This window comes from Pogoniulus pusillus, chromosome 8 (assembly GCF_015220805.1).
Source record: "Pogoniulus pusillus isolate bPogPus1 chromosome 8, bPogPus1.pri, whole genome shotgun sequence".
Classification (NCBI taxonomy): domain Eukaryota; kingdom Metazoa; phylum Chordata; class Aves; order Piciformes; family Lybiidae; genus Pogoniulus; species Pogoniulus pusillus.
This window is the reverse complement of record NC_087271.1, coordinates 6739467-6758704: the sequence shown is the minus strand read 5'-3', so window position 1 is coordinate 6758704 and position 19238 is coordinate 6739467. Positions and strand designations below refer to the sequence as shown.

At 46.1% G+C, this 19238-nt stretch overlaps 1 protein-coding gene across 7 annotated transcripts in view; it reads left to right on the top strand.

Moving 5' to 3' along the window:
- The first annotated feature begins 352 nt into the window (after nucleotides 1-352).
- VAV3 (vav guanine nucleotide exchange factor 3) overlaps nucleotides 353-19238 on the top strand; it is a 184219-nt gene continuing 165333 nt past the window's right edge. For 6 of the 7 annotated variants that reach the window (XM_064147095.1, XM_064147093.1, XM_064147094.1 and 3 more), the window contains exon 1: nucleotides 353-590. In XM_064147095.1, the coding sequence (XP_064003165.1) occupies nucleotides 387-590 (204 nt within the window). In that variant the 5' untranslated portion in view covers nucleotides 353-386. Of the gene's footprint in view, nucleotides 591-901; nucleotides 1147-19238 lie in introns of those variants that run through there. The other variant, XM_064147096.1, reaches the window with a different exon arrangement.

Below are 19238 nucleotides of genomic sequence, written 5' to 3'. Positions count from 1 at the left end.
TTCTGAGCACTGCGCTGTTTCCTCCGTGAGCGGATAAATGACTGCACATGGACCAGGCCATTTCATATACCTGCCTGTTACGGCCACATCCTGCGCGCCGCAGGTGCTCTGTTTATGCTGCAAAGAAGAGCCCCTTCAGGGAGGAGCGTTCCAGGGCTGCCCCAGGAGCGGCTGAAAGGCGATGAGGCTGCACCAAGGAGTCCCTGCGCTGATACTGATCGCAGAGCCTAGCCGACCTACAGAGGTGGGGGGTGGAGGGGTGCCGACGGACCCGCCTCGCGGGGCGGGGCTGCACGGACACGGAGGTGGGGCGGGCCGGGCCGGGCCGGGCTGGCGGCGGGAGGGTGCAGCGGCGGCGGCGGCGGCATCGCGTCGCGGCAGCAGGGATGGAGCCCTGGAAGCAGTGCGGGCAGTGGTTGATCAGCTGCAAGGTGCTGCCACCCAACCATCGGGTGACCTGGGACACGGCCCAGGTCTTCGACCTGGCGCAGACTCTGCGCGACGGCGTCCTGCTCTGCCAGCTGCTCAACAACCTGCGCAGCCACTCAATCAACCTTAAGGAGATCAACCTGCGCCCGCAGATGTCCCAGGTGCGACCACGGGGCCGCCGCGCCCTTGCTCTGCGCGTGCTTTGTCTGGAGCTTTCGGCGGCGCGGAGCGGGAACCGCGGGGCACGGGAAGTTGCATACAGCCTCCGCGCCCCGCGCAGCTCTCCGCCGCCGCTGCGGTGGCGGGCCCGCTCCTGGGGGAACGACCCTGCAGCGGGGGCAGCCTCTGCCAGACTCCTTCCCGGCGCGTCTCGGGCAGCGGGCGCGGGCGCGACTGCAGCTCCGGGAGGGCAGCTCTCAGGATCGCGGTGAGGGCTTGCAGCCTGCAGCGGGGGCGGGCTGGGGGGAGCCTGCCGGAGCCGCGCGAGCCCGTCCCTCTGAGGCGGCCGCGCCGAGAAGTTGCCTGCGGTAGTCCGGGAGCGTACCGCTTCTGCGGGTTTTAGCGTCTGGTGCGGGCAGCTGGCCACGGAAACCGAGCTCTCATCTCTGGCCGTTCGCGGTTTGCTTGCGGTCGTGAGGGGCACTGAGAGCGAAGGCACCGGCAGCTCCGGAGGCGAGGTGGGGGAGCGGAGAGCCTGCCTGGCCGGCGGGGACGGAGGTAGGGGCTGGAGCAGAGGGGGGAGGCCTGTGGAGCAGCGAGGGTGGCACAGGTCAGCTGGCATGGGGCGACATCCTAAGTTGAATGACCAAGAGAGATATTGCTAACGAGTTCTTGAGGGCTGGTTACCTGTGTTTTAGTATCTTTCGGTTCTTCGGACCCTTTTATGCTCAGCTTCTAAAATGGTTATTTTGGTTAAATAGGAAATGCAATTCCGAAATAGGAATTGTAAATCCAAATTCACCCCTTTTGAAGGGCATTTTTTACTGGGGACTGACCTTTTGTTGCTGTGCCTCCAAAAGCTGGTTCCAGGTAGCAAGAGAAGATGGTAGCAATAATTCAGTGAGAAGAGGTTCTCTAGCCACACGATTTCCTGCCCTGCGTACACCTCTGCCTCCTCAGAGAGGCCGGCAGATGTTGCCTGAAAGGAAACTAAAACTTGTGAGCCTTTCATGTGTTTCAGAACATTGAGAAACTGTTACACTGTAGCATTTCACTGGTAAGAGTCTGTTTATAGGGGAAAAAAATAGCCATTCGCATGTAGGACACCAGCAAAAACGAGCGGTAGTAAATTACACTTGGGGAAGGAACATTCTTTGCCCACGTTAACTTGCGAAGGCAGTTATTTGCTTTGTTTTTCATTCCTTTTTCTTTAGCAGCTATGTTTTACTTCTGATGGGTTATTTTCTGTAAGCCCATGGTGTAAAAAAAAAGGGGGGGAAAGGCATGTTTCAGTTAGAATAAAATCTCCCAGGCCTTTGTACTCGAAGTGAAGGGTACGAAAGCTGTCTCCGTGTACTTGAGAACACAAGCGCCTGCTTGAGTTGTGTATGCGGAGGTAATACTTCAGAGTGATGAGGGGATGCATAGGATGGGCTCCTCCAAATGGAAGAAATCCAGAGAAGTTCTCTCTGCATCATTCAGACTCTCTTGAGAGTGTCGAGACTTGCTGAACTGTACTGGAGCCACGATGTATATTTTCATTATACTTAGATTGGTTGCTTCTATACTGACCCTTTTCCACTTTGGCTTGCAGAGCATTGCAAATTCTTTGCCTACGAACTGTTGGCAGTGGTTCTTGCCCTGTGTAGAATGGATAAGAAGTGCAAAAAGAGACTCTTAGGTTTTTAATGAACTGCAAAAGTGTCCTCATGACATTACATTGTATTTTCTAGCTTGTTGCATCAACTCCAGTTAGAGATTGATAGTACTTATTTGGATCAATGTTACTTTGATTTTCGGTGGATTACAACTGTGGTGGTCTTCTGTCCGCTAAGAAGTGTCTTAGAGCAAGTTTGGGACTCAAGATTAATACTTATTGCTTTAAGTGCATTTGAACTGTGGATGATAACTGTAGGTCTTGGTTTATTTGTGATAAGTGTTTTGGACTTCAGCTTTATACATGTATAATCTAGCTACTGGAATTGTTTCACTGATGTGACAGTTGCCTTCTTGTCTATGTGTATGCTGCATGCTGGAGGAACCTGCACTTCATGGTGCTGCAGGTCACTTTCTCCAGTGCTGCATTTCTGCCATAGAGTGATTTCACCTTTGAAATAGGAGGTACTGTTGTTGGTCAAAACCTGTAATGGATAACTCTATGGAGCATTACATTTACAGGGAATGCTAGCTTTGTATTCTGTGTGATCAAGATTTGGCTTAGTGAGATTCTGTGGGGTTTAATGAAAATCCTCTTAGAGGAGATAGTTTCTGCTGGAAAGGATCACTCTGAAAATTTCAGCCATGGCTGTTGAAAATGTAGTAGGTCTGAATTCTGAAAGTTGATTGTAGTTTGTTGCTGAGACTGTAGAGAGCACTTAGCAGTAAGTTCTGCTGAAGTCTTGGGGGCTTGAAGGTTGTCAATGAAATTGTGAGTTCTGTGAGAATAAGCTAATAGGTTTGTTGCACCACAGGACCTCAGGATCCTGTAGAAACACCAGTTAACTCTCCTGTTCCTTGTAGGGTAGTGATTTATAGACACTGGAGGTATGGGGTACCAGAGCAGAGTTGACATTAGGATAGATAGCATCTTGGCTGCTGACTGTGCAGTCTGCCTGAACATGCTGCTGTGTCTGTACCACTTGGCTGAGCCGTTTGAACCTCACTGTGGCCCTTCTGTATCATCTCCCAGAATCAAGCTGGTGCTCTACTACTCCCTGATCTGGTGGTGTTTTCTGAAGCAGTTTTAGAACGGCTCAGAGGATTCTTACTGCACAGCTTTTGAGTGATAAAAGTGGAGAATGAGAAGGGTGAATGGAAGATTCCTGAATGCGTCTTGTGGAAGGCAGGCTGCATGATTTTAGCCTTGATTCTTACGGCTGTTGGCATGTGTCAGGCCTTTCTCTATGAACCAAGTTTTCATATCTTTAGGGGTCGTTATAAATGTTGCAGCACCAAAGAACAGGAAAGGTGTGAGAGGTGGTGCGTCAGGTACACCAGGGAGTAGGTGTCAAGTTTCTGACATAGGAGTCAAGTCTCTACCATTTTTTTACAGTGAGGGTGATGAAGCACTGGAAAAGGCTGCCCAGAGAAGTTGTGGAGTCTCCTTCTCTAGAGACTTTCAAAACTCCCCTGGATGTGTTTCTGTGTGAACTACCTTAGAGGATCCTGCCTTGGCAGGGAAATTGGACTCAATGATCTCTGGAGATTCCTTCCAACCTCTAAAGTTCTGTGATTACATAATATTTTGTTCAGAATGAATGTGGTGGGTCAGATGCCAGTGATGCTTTGCTCAATACGCCTTTGCAACTCCTTAAAAGCTACAACAGAAGTGCAAGGGCAGTGTGGCTGGTGCTGCTGCTTCTGATAGTGCTTTTTGATTGAGCCTAATTCAGTTCAACAAAATGCTTTGCTTTGTAAGCACCCAGCTGCTGCTGGCTCTCGCGGCAGGATAGAAGCTGAGACTGGTGATGCTCAGCATTGCAAGGTGAATGTGTGCTTGACCAAATGTCAGTGGGCGTGTTCTCTTTTGTAGGCTGCCTAGCAGGGGGTACCACATGCCTTTGTCCCACCACCAACCATGCACCTTTTGTCCCAGATGTTCTTGTGAGTGTTTTGTGTATTTGAGATCTGTACGTTCAGCCTCCCATCTTTTTTTTGAAGCTAATAGTGCCTGTGCAAGAGAAATGTCTTGGCTTTTAGATTACAAAACATTTGGTTGAGGAGTATTTGAATGCTGGATGTTTTTGTCTGCTTTTCTGTATGTCTGTGAAAATATTTGTTTGGTTGGTGGAAGTTGTTCTTTGAGGAACCCAAACTGATTCAGTCAGTTAATTCATTCAGCTTTCCACAAAATAAGTCTCAGATGTGAAGGTATAAACCTCATATGCATAAAGGAGGAGCAGTGACATTGCTTTGCCAATGAATCTCCCACCTCCAGATTTCCATCTAGCTCCTCTCTGAGAAGCTGTTGTGTTTCACTGCTAGGCTGCCTGTGAGGAATTGCCTCTGGGCTTTGTATGAGAACGCTAGGGTTCAGGGACATCTGTGTCTCGTGGGTTTTGGTTTCTTTGTGGTTATTTTTTTTCCACTTCACTCTAAAAAGAACAGGAGACTCTTGGCTCAGTTAAAAGCTTTTATACCAAGGCTCCAAAACAATTGATGTTTGAGCTCCCACAAGCTGGCGATATTGGTTGTTATTTCCAAGAAGTGTGTGTGTGCCAATAGAAAGGGAAATTTGTGAGATGGATCAAGGAAAGTCTTTGGCCTTTGACTGTAGAGGAGTCTGTCTGATGCAGACGTGAGAGTTGGTGTGGTGGAAGTGGTCTTCTTGCAGACACCATGTAGCATGCAGCACTAAATCTTGCAGCTGCTAGGAGTGGAACTGGAAGAGGGGATGTCTTAAATGGATTGGAGAGTTATGACTGATGTGCTTATATGTTGCAGGGTTTCCCCTCAAGTGTAGTATCAGTCTCTGGCGACAGGGACATGGAAGATGGAGCACTGCAGCTCAGCATTTGCACTTCCCTGGGAGCTGTTTGCTGTAGCGGTTTGATTTCTTCGTATACTGCCTTTTGGCTAAAGTAGGCTGGTGAAGACAGAAATAGAAGTGATCCATAATAGAGAGTACCGATCCTAATGTTGAGTCATAAAAGAACTTAATTTGTCACCAGAAATACAAAACCTAAACCACGGGATTATGATGGATTTTGGGATGTCATCTCTTTGATGCTTGTATTTTGTTTTTGATACTTTGCAAACTAGTTTTGAAATGCTTTTTTTTTGCAAGGCATTTAGCTCACTTGGGAGAGATTGCTAAACAGGAAAACTGCACTTAATGCAATATTGGCATGGGAGTTTATTACAGGGGATGTTGACATAGATGAAATATTAAAAATAACTATTTCCTATTATTCCAAGAAAAAATAAACAAATTGTCACTCAGTTTGCATTAAAAGTTCAAATGTTTTCTAATTTTAGGGGATTACTTTTTTTGGTGTGACCATGTGATCCAAAGGAAGTTCATTATCTTTGTCATTCACGTTGTGTTTTGATGCAATAGTGAAACTTTTGAGCACCAGTTTATTTTTCTTGGTTACAGTAGTATCAGGTAGCTTCAGGATGTGGGTGTGCCAGGAGACATAGTGTTTCCTCTGATCCTGCCCTTGGTTTGGAGCTTCCCCTTTGTCCCCAAAATGATAGCAATGATCTACTACCTCTAACTTGGTGAGCATGCATCCCAGCTCTGCAGGCTTGCTGTAGGTAAGTATGCCCCCCTGCTCTTTCCTCCATTCTTCTCTTGTTTTTGCTTCCAAATTTTGGCTTCAAAAAGCATACCAAAAGTCAGAGTATCAAACTCTCTGTCATGTCCTGCAAGGAGGAAATGGTTACGTCTCTTGACTTTGCATGTTATTTAAAAGAGGAAGAGTGGGATGCAAGTGGATGTTGACCTCTATGTGTGGGGTCTGGGATCTTAGAAGGGACCAGATGAGCTAAATGAGAAAATAAGAGGGATTTAGAGTGGTGCTTGTGGCCTTTCCCAGGAGCCGTGGGATATCGGTAATCTCTGTTCCTCGGGCAGAGAGATCTTTGAGAGACCTGCTGTGCAAAGTAACTCTAATTCTGTGTGTGTTTGTCATATGATGTGCTAGGTTGCTGAGGTTCTGAAATGTCATAAAGAAACGTTTAGACTGGTAGAGTTTTTCTCACACCGCGAAGCTTGGCGGGCTTGAACAAGAGCTTGGGAACTGGTACAGTTTTTTGTAAGTCTGCAGGAAAGAAGAGATATTCCACCCTGTCCTATGGACTTATTTAAAACTCTGTATATACCTTGTAATTGTTGCTGAAGTGGTTTTTAAACTTTCCATTTTTTTTCCCAATATCTTTGCTTAGTTACTACTATTTTGGTCCACTCTTTACTGCATGTAACTATTTCCATGGTTCACAGAATAGACCTAGCTGGAAGAGACCTCAAAACTCAACCCAACCCTCAACCTCACACTGAAGGGTCAACATTGAACCATGTCCCTAAGCTCCAGGTCCACAAGCTGCTTAAACATTTCGAGGGGTGATGACTCTAGCACTGCCCTGGGCAGACAATTCCCCTGTTTGATAACCCTTTCAGTGTTGAAACATTTCCTAGCATCCAGCCTGACTCTCTCCTGGTGCAGCCCCAGTACTGAGGGACAGTACTAGTGACTGGATGCCAGCTGGACTTAACTCCATTCACCACCACTCTTTTGGCCTGGCCATCCAGCCAGTTTTTAATCCAGTGCAGAATGCACTTATCCAAGCCTTGTGCCATGGGTTTCTGAAGGAGAATGTTGTGGGAGACAGTGTTAATGTCTCTCCTCCTTCACAAAATTTCAGTGTGCTGGAAATTATCTAATGCATTAACAGGAAAAATATGCATCCTGGCTTCTAAAAGAAGCTATAGTGTGTACCAGCAGTGGATGACTTAAGTTAGTGTCCATGTATGGCATGCTGCTATGTTCGGTTATTTTCTGGGCATTGCCTGACAAAGGTGGAAGACCTGTGGTAGTGGTAAGTGGAATGACTGCTTCTAAGAAGAAATTAATGAAAGGGCCCAAGATGAGAGAGAGAGAGAAGGATAAGTAGGAATTATGTAAGAAGTAGGAGGGAAACAATGAGAGGAGAAATAACTGAGCTAGAGAGAGTGGTCAGAAAAAGTTTGGAAGCCTAATAGAAGGGGCATTGTTAACAAGCAAGCCACTTAGGTATATTGAGAGAGGGTATTTTGAGAGGAAAAATAATTTAAGATTTATCCTGATCTAAATACAGAAAACCAGTCTCAGATATGCTGTATTATTCTTTAATGATAATGGTGTTATCATGTAATGGCGGCATGCTGGTCTCTGTTGTAATGTACTGTCTGAGGACTGTGAGGACCAGAACGTTCTCTGTCAGGTTGCAGCATTACACATCAGGATGCCTTACTACCATTTGTGCACTTGAGACAGAGGTCTTTGATTTCTTGCCTGCTTCTGTTTCCTGCTCTCCTTTAAAGATCAAAGATTTGATTAAATTGCAGGTGAAAAGATTACATCATAGGTGTGAAAACCAGAAATACAGAGGGCAAAGACCTGCAGCAAGGTGAGAGCTAAGGCAGCTGTTGGCAAGTGAGTTGTGGTGGCAGGAAGCTGGCAGGGAGTGTGATGGTGCATAGAGCATGGCCTTGCCCGTGGGGACCTGGCAGCTCCTGGCTCAGGCAAAGCTGAGCACAGGCTTGACTGGTGTGGGTGCTGGGGGATAGGGTTAGCTGGGAGCAACAGCTAGCAGACTGGTGAGAGGACTTTCAGACTACAGTTTGATATTGGTGAAACAGAGACGGGTGGAGAAAGAGACCATTTTCTACTGAAGTCATGCTGTCTGTCTGACCAGCTGCTGGCCTAAATGGGAGTAGGAGAAGCGTCTGTAGCTGCAGAGGAAACCTGCTGCAGTGTGCTCCCCTCTGTGTGCCCGGCGAGTACCAAGGGAGAAGGGAGTGCATCCAGTCTCAAGTGCGTCACTGCCTGGTGCAGGCAGGGAAGTCCTGGCGTGTGCCCTACATTGCCTGGGTTCCTCTGGGTGCAGAGGAAGATGTAGTGTTTTATCAGGTCACTGATAGCTTTAGCTACTAAGTTTTACTGGATAATGAAGGTGTCAGGTTTTGAACTCTTTCACCGCAACACAAGAATTGTATTGGTAGGTCTTTGAAAACCAAACAAAAAGTCCTATCAAAGCCATTCAGTTTTTGTTCTGGCTCCTGTTGTGCTGAAGCAGCATAGCAGTACTTCGTTATTATCCCATAATACTCTATGGCAATGTTTGGTAGCACCCTACACGGCGTTATTTCAGTGTTTCAAAAACTCTGCTCAGAGAAGTGTGAGTTGATGTCTACTTTGTCATATTGGCTTTTCATTTTTTCCCCCTTCCCTCTTCCATTTACTCAGCATCACCTGGAGCTACCCTTTCTTTCCTCATACTTTGCGTTCCCAAGCTGAATTTAAGTCCTGAGGCACTGTGAAGTACCAGCTGTTTGCTGAGGCTTGTGCTAGCTACGTCAGTCTGAGCTGACATCTTTATAGTAATGTTTGGAATATTTATGTTTAGGTGAAAGTTGTTCCCTCAGAGCTCAGTGAAGCTCTTGGCTCTGGTTAAATGTTCTCAAGGGACAATTTCTTAGAGTTACACTGGTCAGTGAGCGCTCCTTCAGCAAAATAGTGAAGGTGTCTTGGGGGTGCTGATCGATACCCGCCTGAACATGAGCCAGCAGTGTGCCCAGGTGGCCAAGAGAGCCAATGGCATCCTGGCCTGCATCAGGAATGGTGTGGTCAGCAGGAGCAGGGAGGTCATTCTGCCCCTGTACTCTGCACTGGTCAGACCACACCTTGAGTCCTATGTTCAGTTCTGGGCCCCCCAGTTTAGGAGGGACATTGAGATGCTTGAGCATGTCCAGAGAAGGGTGATGAGGCTGGTGAGAGGCCTTGAGCACAGCCCTACGAGGTGCTTAGCCTGGAGAAGAGGAGGCTCAGGGGTGACCTTATTGCTGTCTACAACTACCTGAAGAGTGGTTGTGGCCAGGAGGAGGTTGCTCTCTTCTCTCAGGTGGCCAACACCAGAAGAAGAGGACACAGCCTCAAGCTACGCCAAGGGAAATTTAGGCTGGAGGTGAGGAGAAAGTTCTTCACTGAGAAGAGTGATTGGATACTGGAATGGGCTGCCCAGGGAGGTGGTGGAGTCGCCATCCCTGGAGCTGTTCAAGGCAGGATTGGACGTGGCACTTGGTGCCATGGTCTAGCCTTGAGCTCTGTGGTGAAGGGTTGGATCTATGAGGTCTCTTCCAACCTTGGTGATACTGTGACCTCAAACACTGAGGAGCTGTTAATGGGGTGTTCGAGCCTTTGCATATTCAGAACACCAAATGTTAGTCACAGATTGCATAACATCGCTGGGATCACAGTAATTGGTATCAAGGCCACCTGTGTACTATTTAAAACACTCCTACAGACTCAGAGGTGTGCACCACTGGAATTGGGAAAGCTAAATTAAGCTGCCTTAGTACAAATCAAAATGGTTTTGGTGTGTGAATTGCTTTTATGTTCAATCAGAATTTTATCATTCTTCAGTAGGGATTCAGTTAAACTGTTGTTTATTGCTTTTCACTAGTTTTGTCCCTCTAAAAACACTTGAAAGTTATTTTAGATGATACAGAGAATATAGTATGGTTGCCTTACAGAAGGAAGCAAAATGTGCATTTGACTTTTTGGCTATAATCAAATGTTGTCTGAAAAAAAAATTCTGTAAAGAACTCTTTTAAAGCCTGTTTTTAATGGGTAAAGCTTAGTGTGGGACAAGGTGACTTGTATTTCCAAAATCCTTAGATGAAGCCTTTAATCCTGGATACCATCAAATTTACCTACTTGTTTTGGAGTTAGGCAAAGGTAGGTACTGTATAATCTATACCTAGGGTACTTTGTACCATTGCTTGCTCCTACACTGGCATTGTTTCTGCATGGAAAGAATGACTAGAGCTTGGCTCTTAAAAATGTTGACTGTCAAAGCAGCCTCACTTCACTGAGTAGGAAACATGATGCTGAAAAAAACCCAATGCATTTTGTCTGCCCACACTCTAAAGTAATAGTGTGAGAATGACAACATCATTACAGGCTGTGTAATTCTTCTGCTTGCATGTTGGCCATCAAGATTTAAATTATACTTGGCATATTCCAGTTACTGATGACAAATTCTCATCAACTGCTATCTCAGGTAGCAGTGATGTCTTGTATCACCCATGAGGGCCATGCTCCTTTTCCATCTGAATTCCTCAAGATCTATGGGTAGATGTGTCCAATTCTAGTGCAGAGCTGGTTAAAAGTAGATGGGGGATGACACCTTTGCTGCACTAATGTACCCATCAGATTTTAGATGTCTCTAGGTGGAGGTATGGTGATGGTAGAGTCATTGAATAGGAGAATCAGCCAGGATGGAAGAGACCTTCAAGATCATCCAGTCCAACCTATCACTCAACCCTGTCCAATCAACTAGACCATGGCACTAAGTGTGCCTCATTCAGGCTTTTCTTCAACATCTCCAGGGATGGCAACTCCATCACCTCCCTGGGCAGCCCATTCCAATGCCAGTCATTCTCTCTGTGAAGAACTTCCTCCTAACACCCAGTCTAGACCTCCCCCAGCACAGCTTGAGACTGTGTTCCCTTGTTCTGTTGCTGTCTGCCTGGCAGAAGAGACCAACCCCCACCTGGCTACATCCTCCCTTCAGGTAGCTGTAGGCAGCAATGAGGTCACCCCTGAGCCTCCTCTTCTCCAGGCTAAACATAAGAACTGTAACTCAGGGTAAACAGCCATTAATCTTACCTATTTCTGTAACATTTAGATCAAGTTTTGGTTTAATTTTTTTTTTAATAGAGGAAAAAGTAGGAAACACCAGGAAGAATGTTCAAACTATTGCTGTTTCCTGTAACATCTTTTACTTTCAGAATAGAAAGACTGAAACACTCTGAAGTGCCCTTGCAGGCTGCTGCCTTTTGGGCTCATGGTCAGTTGATGTCAGGTTGGATGGAAAAGGTTTTCTGCCCAGTTTAAAAAAGCTAACTTGCATACAGCCTGGCATATTGAAAACCTCTTTGTGTTGCTTTGTGGAGTTTCGCTTTGTCTTAGTGGTTTACCCTCTGTGCCTGTGCACAGAATGACACAGGCTTTCAGATTGCATCACCTATTTCTCTGAATTGACAGTGCTTTGTCTTTAAATATTGTTGAAAACTTCCTCTGATTTGTTTGGGTTTTTTTTGAATCTTGTTTTAAGTTTTGGGATGCTGTTAAGAAGCAATAGTTTTTGGGCCTTAGCCAGAGGGCTCATTTGGGATGTGAATGTGTCATAGAATGGTTTAGGTTGGAAGGGACTTCAAGGATCATTCAGTTCCAACCCCCTGCCATAGGCAGGGACACCTCCCACTAGAACAGGTGGCTCAAGGTCTCATCCAACCTGGCCTTGAACACCTCCAGGCAGGGAGCATCCACAACCTTCCCTCGGCAACCTGTGCCAGTGCCCCACCACCCTCACTGCAAAGAACCCTTTCTTAACATCTAGTTTGAATCTCCCCTTTTGGAGTTTAAACCTATTACTGCAAACTTGCTGAGGGTGCACTCAATTCCTCTGTTCATATGACTGACAAAGATGTTAAAACAGCACTGGTCCCAGCACCGACCCCTGAGGGTCACTGTCACTTATCACTGATCTTCAGGTGGACATTGTGCTGTTGATCATCATTCTCTGCGTGTGACCAGTCCTAAGAGGACTGTTTGGTTCTAGCAAATTCCTAGATTGCTTTTAAAAGTGGAGAATGTGTTAAAACCTTAAGTGTTTACAGGTGTGTCAATGTATTGAGGTTTTCTGAGAGTCCTAAATGGAGTTCACCTGAGCCATTTGGAGTTCTCTCTCTCTCCCTGCTATGTCCTGATCTTCTTGTCCATCTCGGAGAGGGTGGTGTGAATTTACCCACCACTGTGTCTTGATGTGAATCACTACAAGTAGTCACGGGAAAGTTATTCAGGGTCTGTGTTCGTTCAGCCTGCAGTGGTGGCTGGCAGCACTGGATGTTGCTGTATCTTTTCCATGGCTTGTGCTGAGGCCACCGATTCCACTGCTAAGTATGCTGAACAGATGGCAATCTTTCTAAAAGCTCAGCTTTAGCTCCACAGTTGTTCTCAATGGTGCCTTTAAGTGATATTGTTGGCTAGAAGGCTAGTGCCCGATTTGCAGGTTTTGTGAAACATGATGGAAAAGACTCCAGTATTGGATTGCCTCTTTAATTGTGTGGGAGTCCTATGGATTTCTGTGAATTGATGGGCTGAGAGGAGAGCCTTTGCTGTGACCCTTGTGATTTATGTGCGAATGTAGACATGTGATGGGAGAGGAAGGGAATGTAGGAATGGCTGAGATGTGCTGGCAATGGGAGAGCTGCACTTCACAAGGAGCTCTTGAGACTGGAGTGTATTTCAAATTTGTATGCCTTCCCAGCTATAACTGCTGAAATTCAGGGCCCTCTGGGCAATCTGCTTAATTTAAACTATCTGCATTCACTTGCCTGAGAATTGAGGGCTTTGCAGCTTGCAAGCCCTCTAGTGCATTACTTTATTTCAAGAACTCAAAGCTCTAGCTATGATAAGTGTAATGTGATTTATTCTCTCCTGTTAAAAATACCTATTATGAAATAGTAATGAAAGAAAAAAAAAATCAAAAAGGAAACAAGAAGTTGCTTGCTGTGGCCAATGGGAGAAGCATACAAAACCAACTGCTAATTAAAAAAAAATCCTCAGCTACAGGGGAGTGTACTTTGTGACGTTGTCTCTTAGCTCACCTCACTAGAAACAGGCCTGAGGAGTAGATCCTCCTTCTGTCATTAGTGTAACAGTGGCCTGTGATTGGCAGCGAGGAAAGGCTGAGATGTTCTCCTTTGGGGCAGAGCAAGTCCTGGCTGGACAGGCACAAACACATTTTGTTTGAAAATAAGACTAGGTGATGGATCCTTTTTCATTCCAGGGAGGAACACTGATTTCATCCAATGTTTGTAAAATCTGCTGTGGAGCAGTTCCACAGCAAAACTGATCTCTGAAGGTTCTGCAGGGATAGCATTCATGGGAGGTGCTATTTAAACCCCTTGGGAAAGAAATGCAGCAGTACTTAGCTTTTCCTGGTTTGTGCTGAATATCGTTAGAGTTTGACCTCAAAATCCAGTGTTTCAATCAAGTCGTGTTAAAGTTTAATGAACTGAAAATGTCCTTTGTCTTGATTTGAAAGAGCAGCAAAGGCAGAAATGTTAGGATTTCTGTGAGATATTTCCTGCCACCTCTGCTAGTGACAACCTCCTTTCAGTTTTCTCTTTGTCATCGATTCCTCAAGTGGCTTGATTTTATGTATCAAATCCGAGCTGCTATTTAAATTTTACTTTTAATTTTCTTTGCTTTCTTCTTGTCTCTACTCTCTGTCTGCAGACAGTTCTGCAGCTCGTTCTGTGCTTGTGCTCTCTTCTCTCAATCTGCCCATTCCTTTCACCATCTCCATTTGCCTTGCTCCTCTCCCTGGTATTTTCTTCTCCTTCCAGCGCATCTGTTTCCTCTTGCACTTCTTTCCTGACGCTCTTTCTTCCTTTCAGCTGTTTTCCACGTTGTCTTCACTGTTCCTGTTGGCCTCATCCCTCTGCAGCTCCTCTGAAAGCTGTTTCCTACATGGATGAGAGTGCGTCTCCTGCGGAAGCTGTTTCCTGCGTAGGTGAGAGTGCCGGGCAGGAAGGCTCCAGTGCAGGTCATGCTTTTAGGGCTGCCCAACACGGGGATTTCAGGAGACAGGACAGCACTTGACTAGCAGCCAGTGCTGGGATGGTATTAGCTGCTTTTCAATGACTACTTTTCCTGACTGGTCATTGCTCTGCGCTTGCCCATTATTCAGAGTTTCTGCCTCCTTCCTTTCGTGGGCAGAGGTTTCCAACATATGTCAGCATGAGGCACTTAGTGCCATGGTCTAGTTGATTGGATAAGGCTGGGTGATAGGTTGGACTGAATGATCTTGGAGGTCTCTTCCAACCTGGTTGATTCTATGTCTCCAAAATTGTTTTACTGCTTGCTACATCAGGAATGGTGTGGTCAGCGGGAGCAGGGAGGTCATTCTGCCCCTGTACTCTGCACTGGTTAGAACACACCTTGAGTACTGTTCTGGGCCCCCCAGTTTAGGAAGGACATTGAGATGCTTGAGCGTGTCCAGAGAAGGACGACGAGGCTGGGGAGAGGCCTTGAGCACAGCCCTACGAGGAGAGGCTGAGGGAGCTGGGATTGGTTAGCCTGGAGAAGAGGAGGCTCAGGGGTGACCTTATTGCTGTCTACAACTACCTGAGGGGTGGTTGTGGCCAGGGGGAGGTTGCTCTCTTCTCTCAGGTGGCCAGCACCAGAACAAGAGGACACAGCCTCAGGCTATGCCAGGGGAAATTTAGGCTTGAGGTGAGGAGAAAGTTCTTCACTGAGAGAGTCATTGGACACTGGAATGGGCTGCCCGGGGAGGTGGTGGAGTCGACGTCCCTGGGGCTGTTCAAGGCAGGATTGGACGTGGCACTTGGTGCCATGGTCTAGCCTTGAGCTCTGTGGTAAAGGGTTGGACTTAATGATCTATGAGGTCTCTTCCAACCTTGGTGATACTGTGTGATACTGTGATACCTTGATGGTGAATGTGGCAACTTTAAATCAGGTTAGATGAAAATACAAGAATAACTTTACCAGAGATGACTTAAAACCTCTTCTATTCAGGTTACATGTGAGTTTTTGAGTTTCTGGCATTTTGCTTGCTTTCTTTATAGGCCTGGTGTAATTTATAGGTGTTGCAGGTGGAGGTGGCAGCAATGCCCTCTGACTCTGTATATGTGCTGCAATTAAAGACTGAGAAATACTCTCCAGTGGCAAGGCATATACTAGGGCTAGAGAGGGAATTTTATTTGAAATAGAGGATCTAAGACTTACCTTCTACAATAGCACTCGATGATATTGCAAGATTGACCTAAAATCTGTTATTTTCAATCTACTTTTCAGCAGCAATCATGCTAATTGATCTCACCCCAAAATGTGCTTTGAGCATGTCTCAAAGGTTTTAATGGTTTGAAGTCTGTTGGCTATTTCCTTCTGGTTAGATCTAGTGATTGACAAAAGTGAAGTGACATAATCTGTTGTTAGATCTATTATGCGCTGCTTACACAAATTGATAAATAATATTTTCCTTGTTTTCTACCTAACAAACTTTATATAGAGAGTTGCATCTCAACTGTGATGTTGCTCTCATAAGTGGATAAGGTGGCCATAGCAAAAACTAATAGAGAAAGTGGTCAGCTTAGTTGTCCTGTCCTGCCATCCTTAGACAGTCATTTTCTATGTAAAACTACAGAGAACAGACTTCTCCAAAGTTCAGTTTTTATTGCTGGTGGTATACACATTTAACAGGTTTTAGCAGATGTTTGGATTTGTGTCTCCACACTGGATATTAGGATAAAAAAATTTCACAGCAAGAGTGGTCAGGCATTGGGGTGGGCTGCCCAGGGACGTGGTGGAGTCACCGTCCCTGGGGGTCTTCAAGAGAAGACTGGATGAGGCACTTACTGCCATGGCCTAGTTGACTGGCTAGGGCTGGGTGCTAGGTTGGACTGGATGATCTTGGAGGTCTCTTCCAACCTGGTTGATTCTATGATTCTATGAAGGTTGGACGTGGCACTTGGTGCCATGGTCTAGCCTTGAGCTCTGTGGTAGAGGGTTGGACTTGATGATCTGTGAGGTCTCTTCCAACCCTGATGATACTGTGATCACTCCTGTACGTGTTTAAAAGTTGTTTGGATGTGGTGCTTGGGGCTATGATTTAGGGTGGATCTTGTAGAACAGGGATATCAGTTGGACTTGGTGATCCTGAGAGGCTTTTCCAACCTGAACATTTTGGTGATTCTGTGAAGTTAGGCTGGTGCCCCTTGCTGCCCTGTTGAGACTGCTGAAGCAGATGAGAAGGTTTGAACAGGGTGGCAGTGGGAGAGTTTGCCAAGAATGGGTATGGAGATGGTTGCCTCCTGGTGGGGTGGCCCCTGGCTGGTAGAGGATCTTGACACAGGGTTTGGTAGATGTGTGAGTCACATTCAAAGGACTGGTCAGTTCTGTGTGGCACAGCTGTTCTTGGTCGGGGAACAATGAGTCACACCACTTGTGAATTTCCAGTCCTTGGTGTAGAAAGCACCAGAAAACACCCACATAGCCACTCTTGTGGTCTCATTTAGTAATAGAGCACTGCAACAGTTAAATAATGAGGCTGTATGCTTCAGGTCCCTGTTGTATATTGACTTCTGATCCCTTTATAAAAAGCAGGTGGTGAGAAGTAGCATGGTATTGTCAGAAATGCAGAAGTGCTGCTGTCTGAAAAAAACCAAACAGGATCTTAACACAAATGGTTTGTAAATAAGATGGCCGCAAAATTAGTTGCAAGGTTCTGATTGTTTTGCCTGCTTACTCCTCTGCCTTTGCTTCACCATAACCTCATTTACTCTATTCCATCCAAAAAAGAGTTTCTGTCTGATTCTGTTATCTTTTTTCAAAGGGCTGAGTCATAGGTTGGACTGGATGATCTTGGAGGTCTCTTCCAACCTGGTTGATTCTATGATTCAACAAAGTCAACAGATTTGTCTCTTGCTACAGGAACTTGTTTCTTGCATTCTTACTCTTTCTCGTGTCCTGAGAGGTATCTCTGGAGAGAGGCAGAGGAAGATCTGTCATTATAAATTCCCAGTTACAAATTGCATATATACAGATCATGTTACCTTTGCTAATGCATATCTCTCTTGCCTCACCAAGCTGTTTTACTTTACCAAGCTGCTTTGCCTTTTAGAAGACAGTAACAGGTTCAGGATCATACGGTATTTTAGATTCAGTTGTATTTAACTGAACAGTCTTTGGAGCACTAAACAAAATCAGATGTAAACTGAGGCTTCCTAGACATTCTTGTACCTCAGCACCAGGGTTTGAATCATAGAATTACAGAATGAACCAGGTTGGAAGACATCTCCAAGATCAGCCAGTCCAACCTAGCACCCAGCCCTATCCAGTCAACTAGACCATGGCACTAAGTGCCTCATCCAGTCTTTGCTTGAACACCCACAGGGATGGTGACTCCACCACATCCCTGGGCAGCCCATTCCAATGCCAATCACTCTCTCTGTGAAGAATTTCCTCCTAACATCCAGCCTATACTTCCCCCAGCACAACTTGAGACTGTGTCCCCTTGTTCTGTTGCTGGTTGTCTGGGAGAAGAGACCAACCCCCACCTGGCTACAGCCTCCCTTCAGGTAGTTGCAGACAGCAATGAGGTCACCCCTGAGCCTCCTCTTCTCCAGGCTAAACACCCCCAGCTCCCTCAGCCTCTCTTCACAGGGCTTTGTTCCAGCCCTTCTCTGGACATGTTCCAGTACTTCAACTTTTCTCTTGAATTGAGGAGCCCAGAACTGGACACAGCACTCAAGGTGTGGCCTGATCAGTGCTGAGTCCAGGGGCAGAATAACCTCCCTTGTCCTACAGGCTACAGTGTTCCTGATCCAGGCCAGAATGCCACTGGCTCTCTTGGCCACCTGAGCACATTCAATATGTTATTTAAAGAAACACCTAAGGAATCATCTGTGTTGAAGCAATGTTGTGATAGGCAATTTAGTAAGCTGATGTCTGTTTAGAGATCTGAAAGTCTGTTATAGCAGCTGTTTGCACTGCTTGTGTATATGTTCTTTTGTGTAATAGGTTTGAAAAAATGCTTAGAGCTTGCAGGCAGGAAGATGCTTTCACTGTCCCTCCATTATGAGGCTGTGTTTTCCTTTTTGCATGCGTCAATGCCAAACCCAGCAATAGGTTACTGGTCATGCAGAAATGTTTTCAGCTGTGCCAGGAGTGACTTTTGATTTTTACATAGATCTGTGCAAATAGCAAGTATCTGACTACAGTTTTGGCATGCCTTTTCAAACTTAATTTTGTTGATGACTTTACATTTTGAGATAAGGATTTATTTATAAAGCCAAGTCAAATTCTAGTGTCCTGCTAGTATACACTGTTGCTACTATAGTAAATAATTAATTTGTTCTGTGTATATGAACCCTTTTAAAAGTGGGATTGATTTTATGACTGGCATAGGCAGTATCCAGTTATCCAGTTCAGGAGACTAGCAGAGCACTGTGTGAGAACTTCTTACATTAGTGGTTTAGAGGTCCCCTCTATAGTAGAACATTTCTGGCACTGATATGTGCATTATTTCTGAATTGAAGTGAGATCAAAATAGGAGTATGAAACTAACAGTAACAACTTACACAGGCCTCCTTTCAGAGATGGTGAATACTTTCTACAGGTGTGTTCAGCAAGGGCTTAGGGAATTTGCTGTTGATGAGGTCACCACTGTAAGTGCATTGCTGCTCTGTGGTCTGTGAAATCTTAGAATCAACCAGGTTGGAAAAGACCTCCAAGATCATCCAGTCCAACCTAGCACCCAGCCCTAGCCAGTCAACTAGGCCATGGCACTAAGTGCCTCATCCAGTCTTTGCTTCAACACCTCCAGGGACAGCCACTCCACCACCTCCCTGGGCAGCCTGTTCCATGATTATCCCTTCTCCAGGCCTACCTCAGTCTTTTCAGCTACCATTACCCCTTCCTCTTGAGCCTGTGATAGCTTCTTCCAGGCCACAACCATAGCCCCACAACCTTCCTCAGACTCTCCAGCCACTGTTATCTCTCCTCCCAGAACCCATGTCAGTTTATCCCAGCTACCATTATCCCCCCCACAGCTTACTTCAGCTTTTCCAGCTGCCACTATTCCCACTCTCGGCCTGCCTCATCCTCCCCCTGCCATCATTATCCTCCATAGCCCACCTCACCCTCCCACCACCATCATTATCCCCCCATAGCCCACCTCAGCCTCTCCAGCTGCATTATCCCCACTCCAGGCTGGACTCGGCCTCTGCCATCTGCCACTTTACCCCTTCAACGCCCTCCCCAGCTCCTTCACCTGCTTATTTCCCCATTCCAAGCCCTCGTGCAGATCCCACAGCATCCAGGGTGACACTGTGCATTTGAAAACATGTTCTCAAG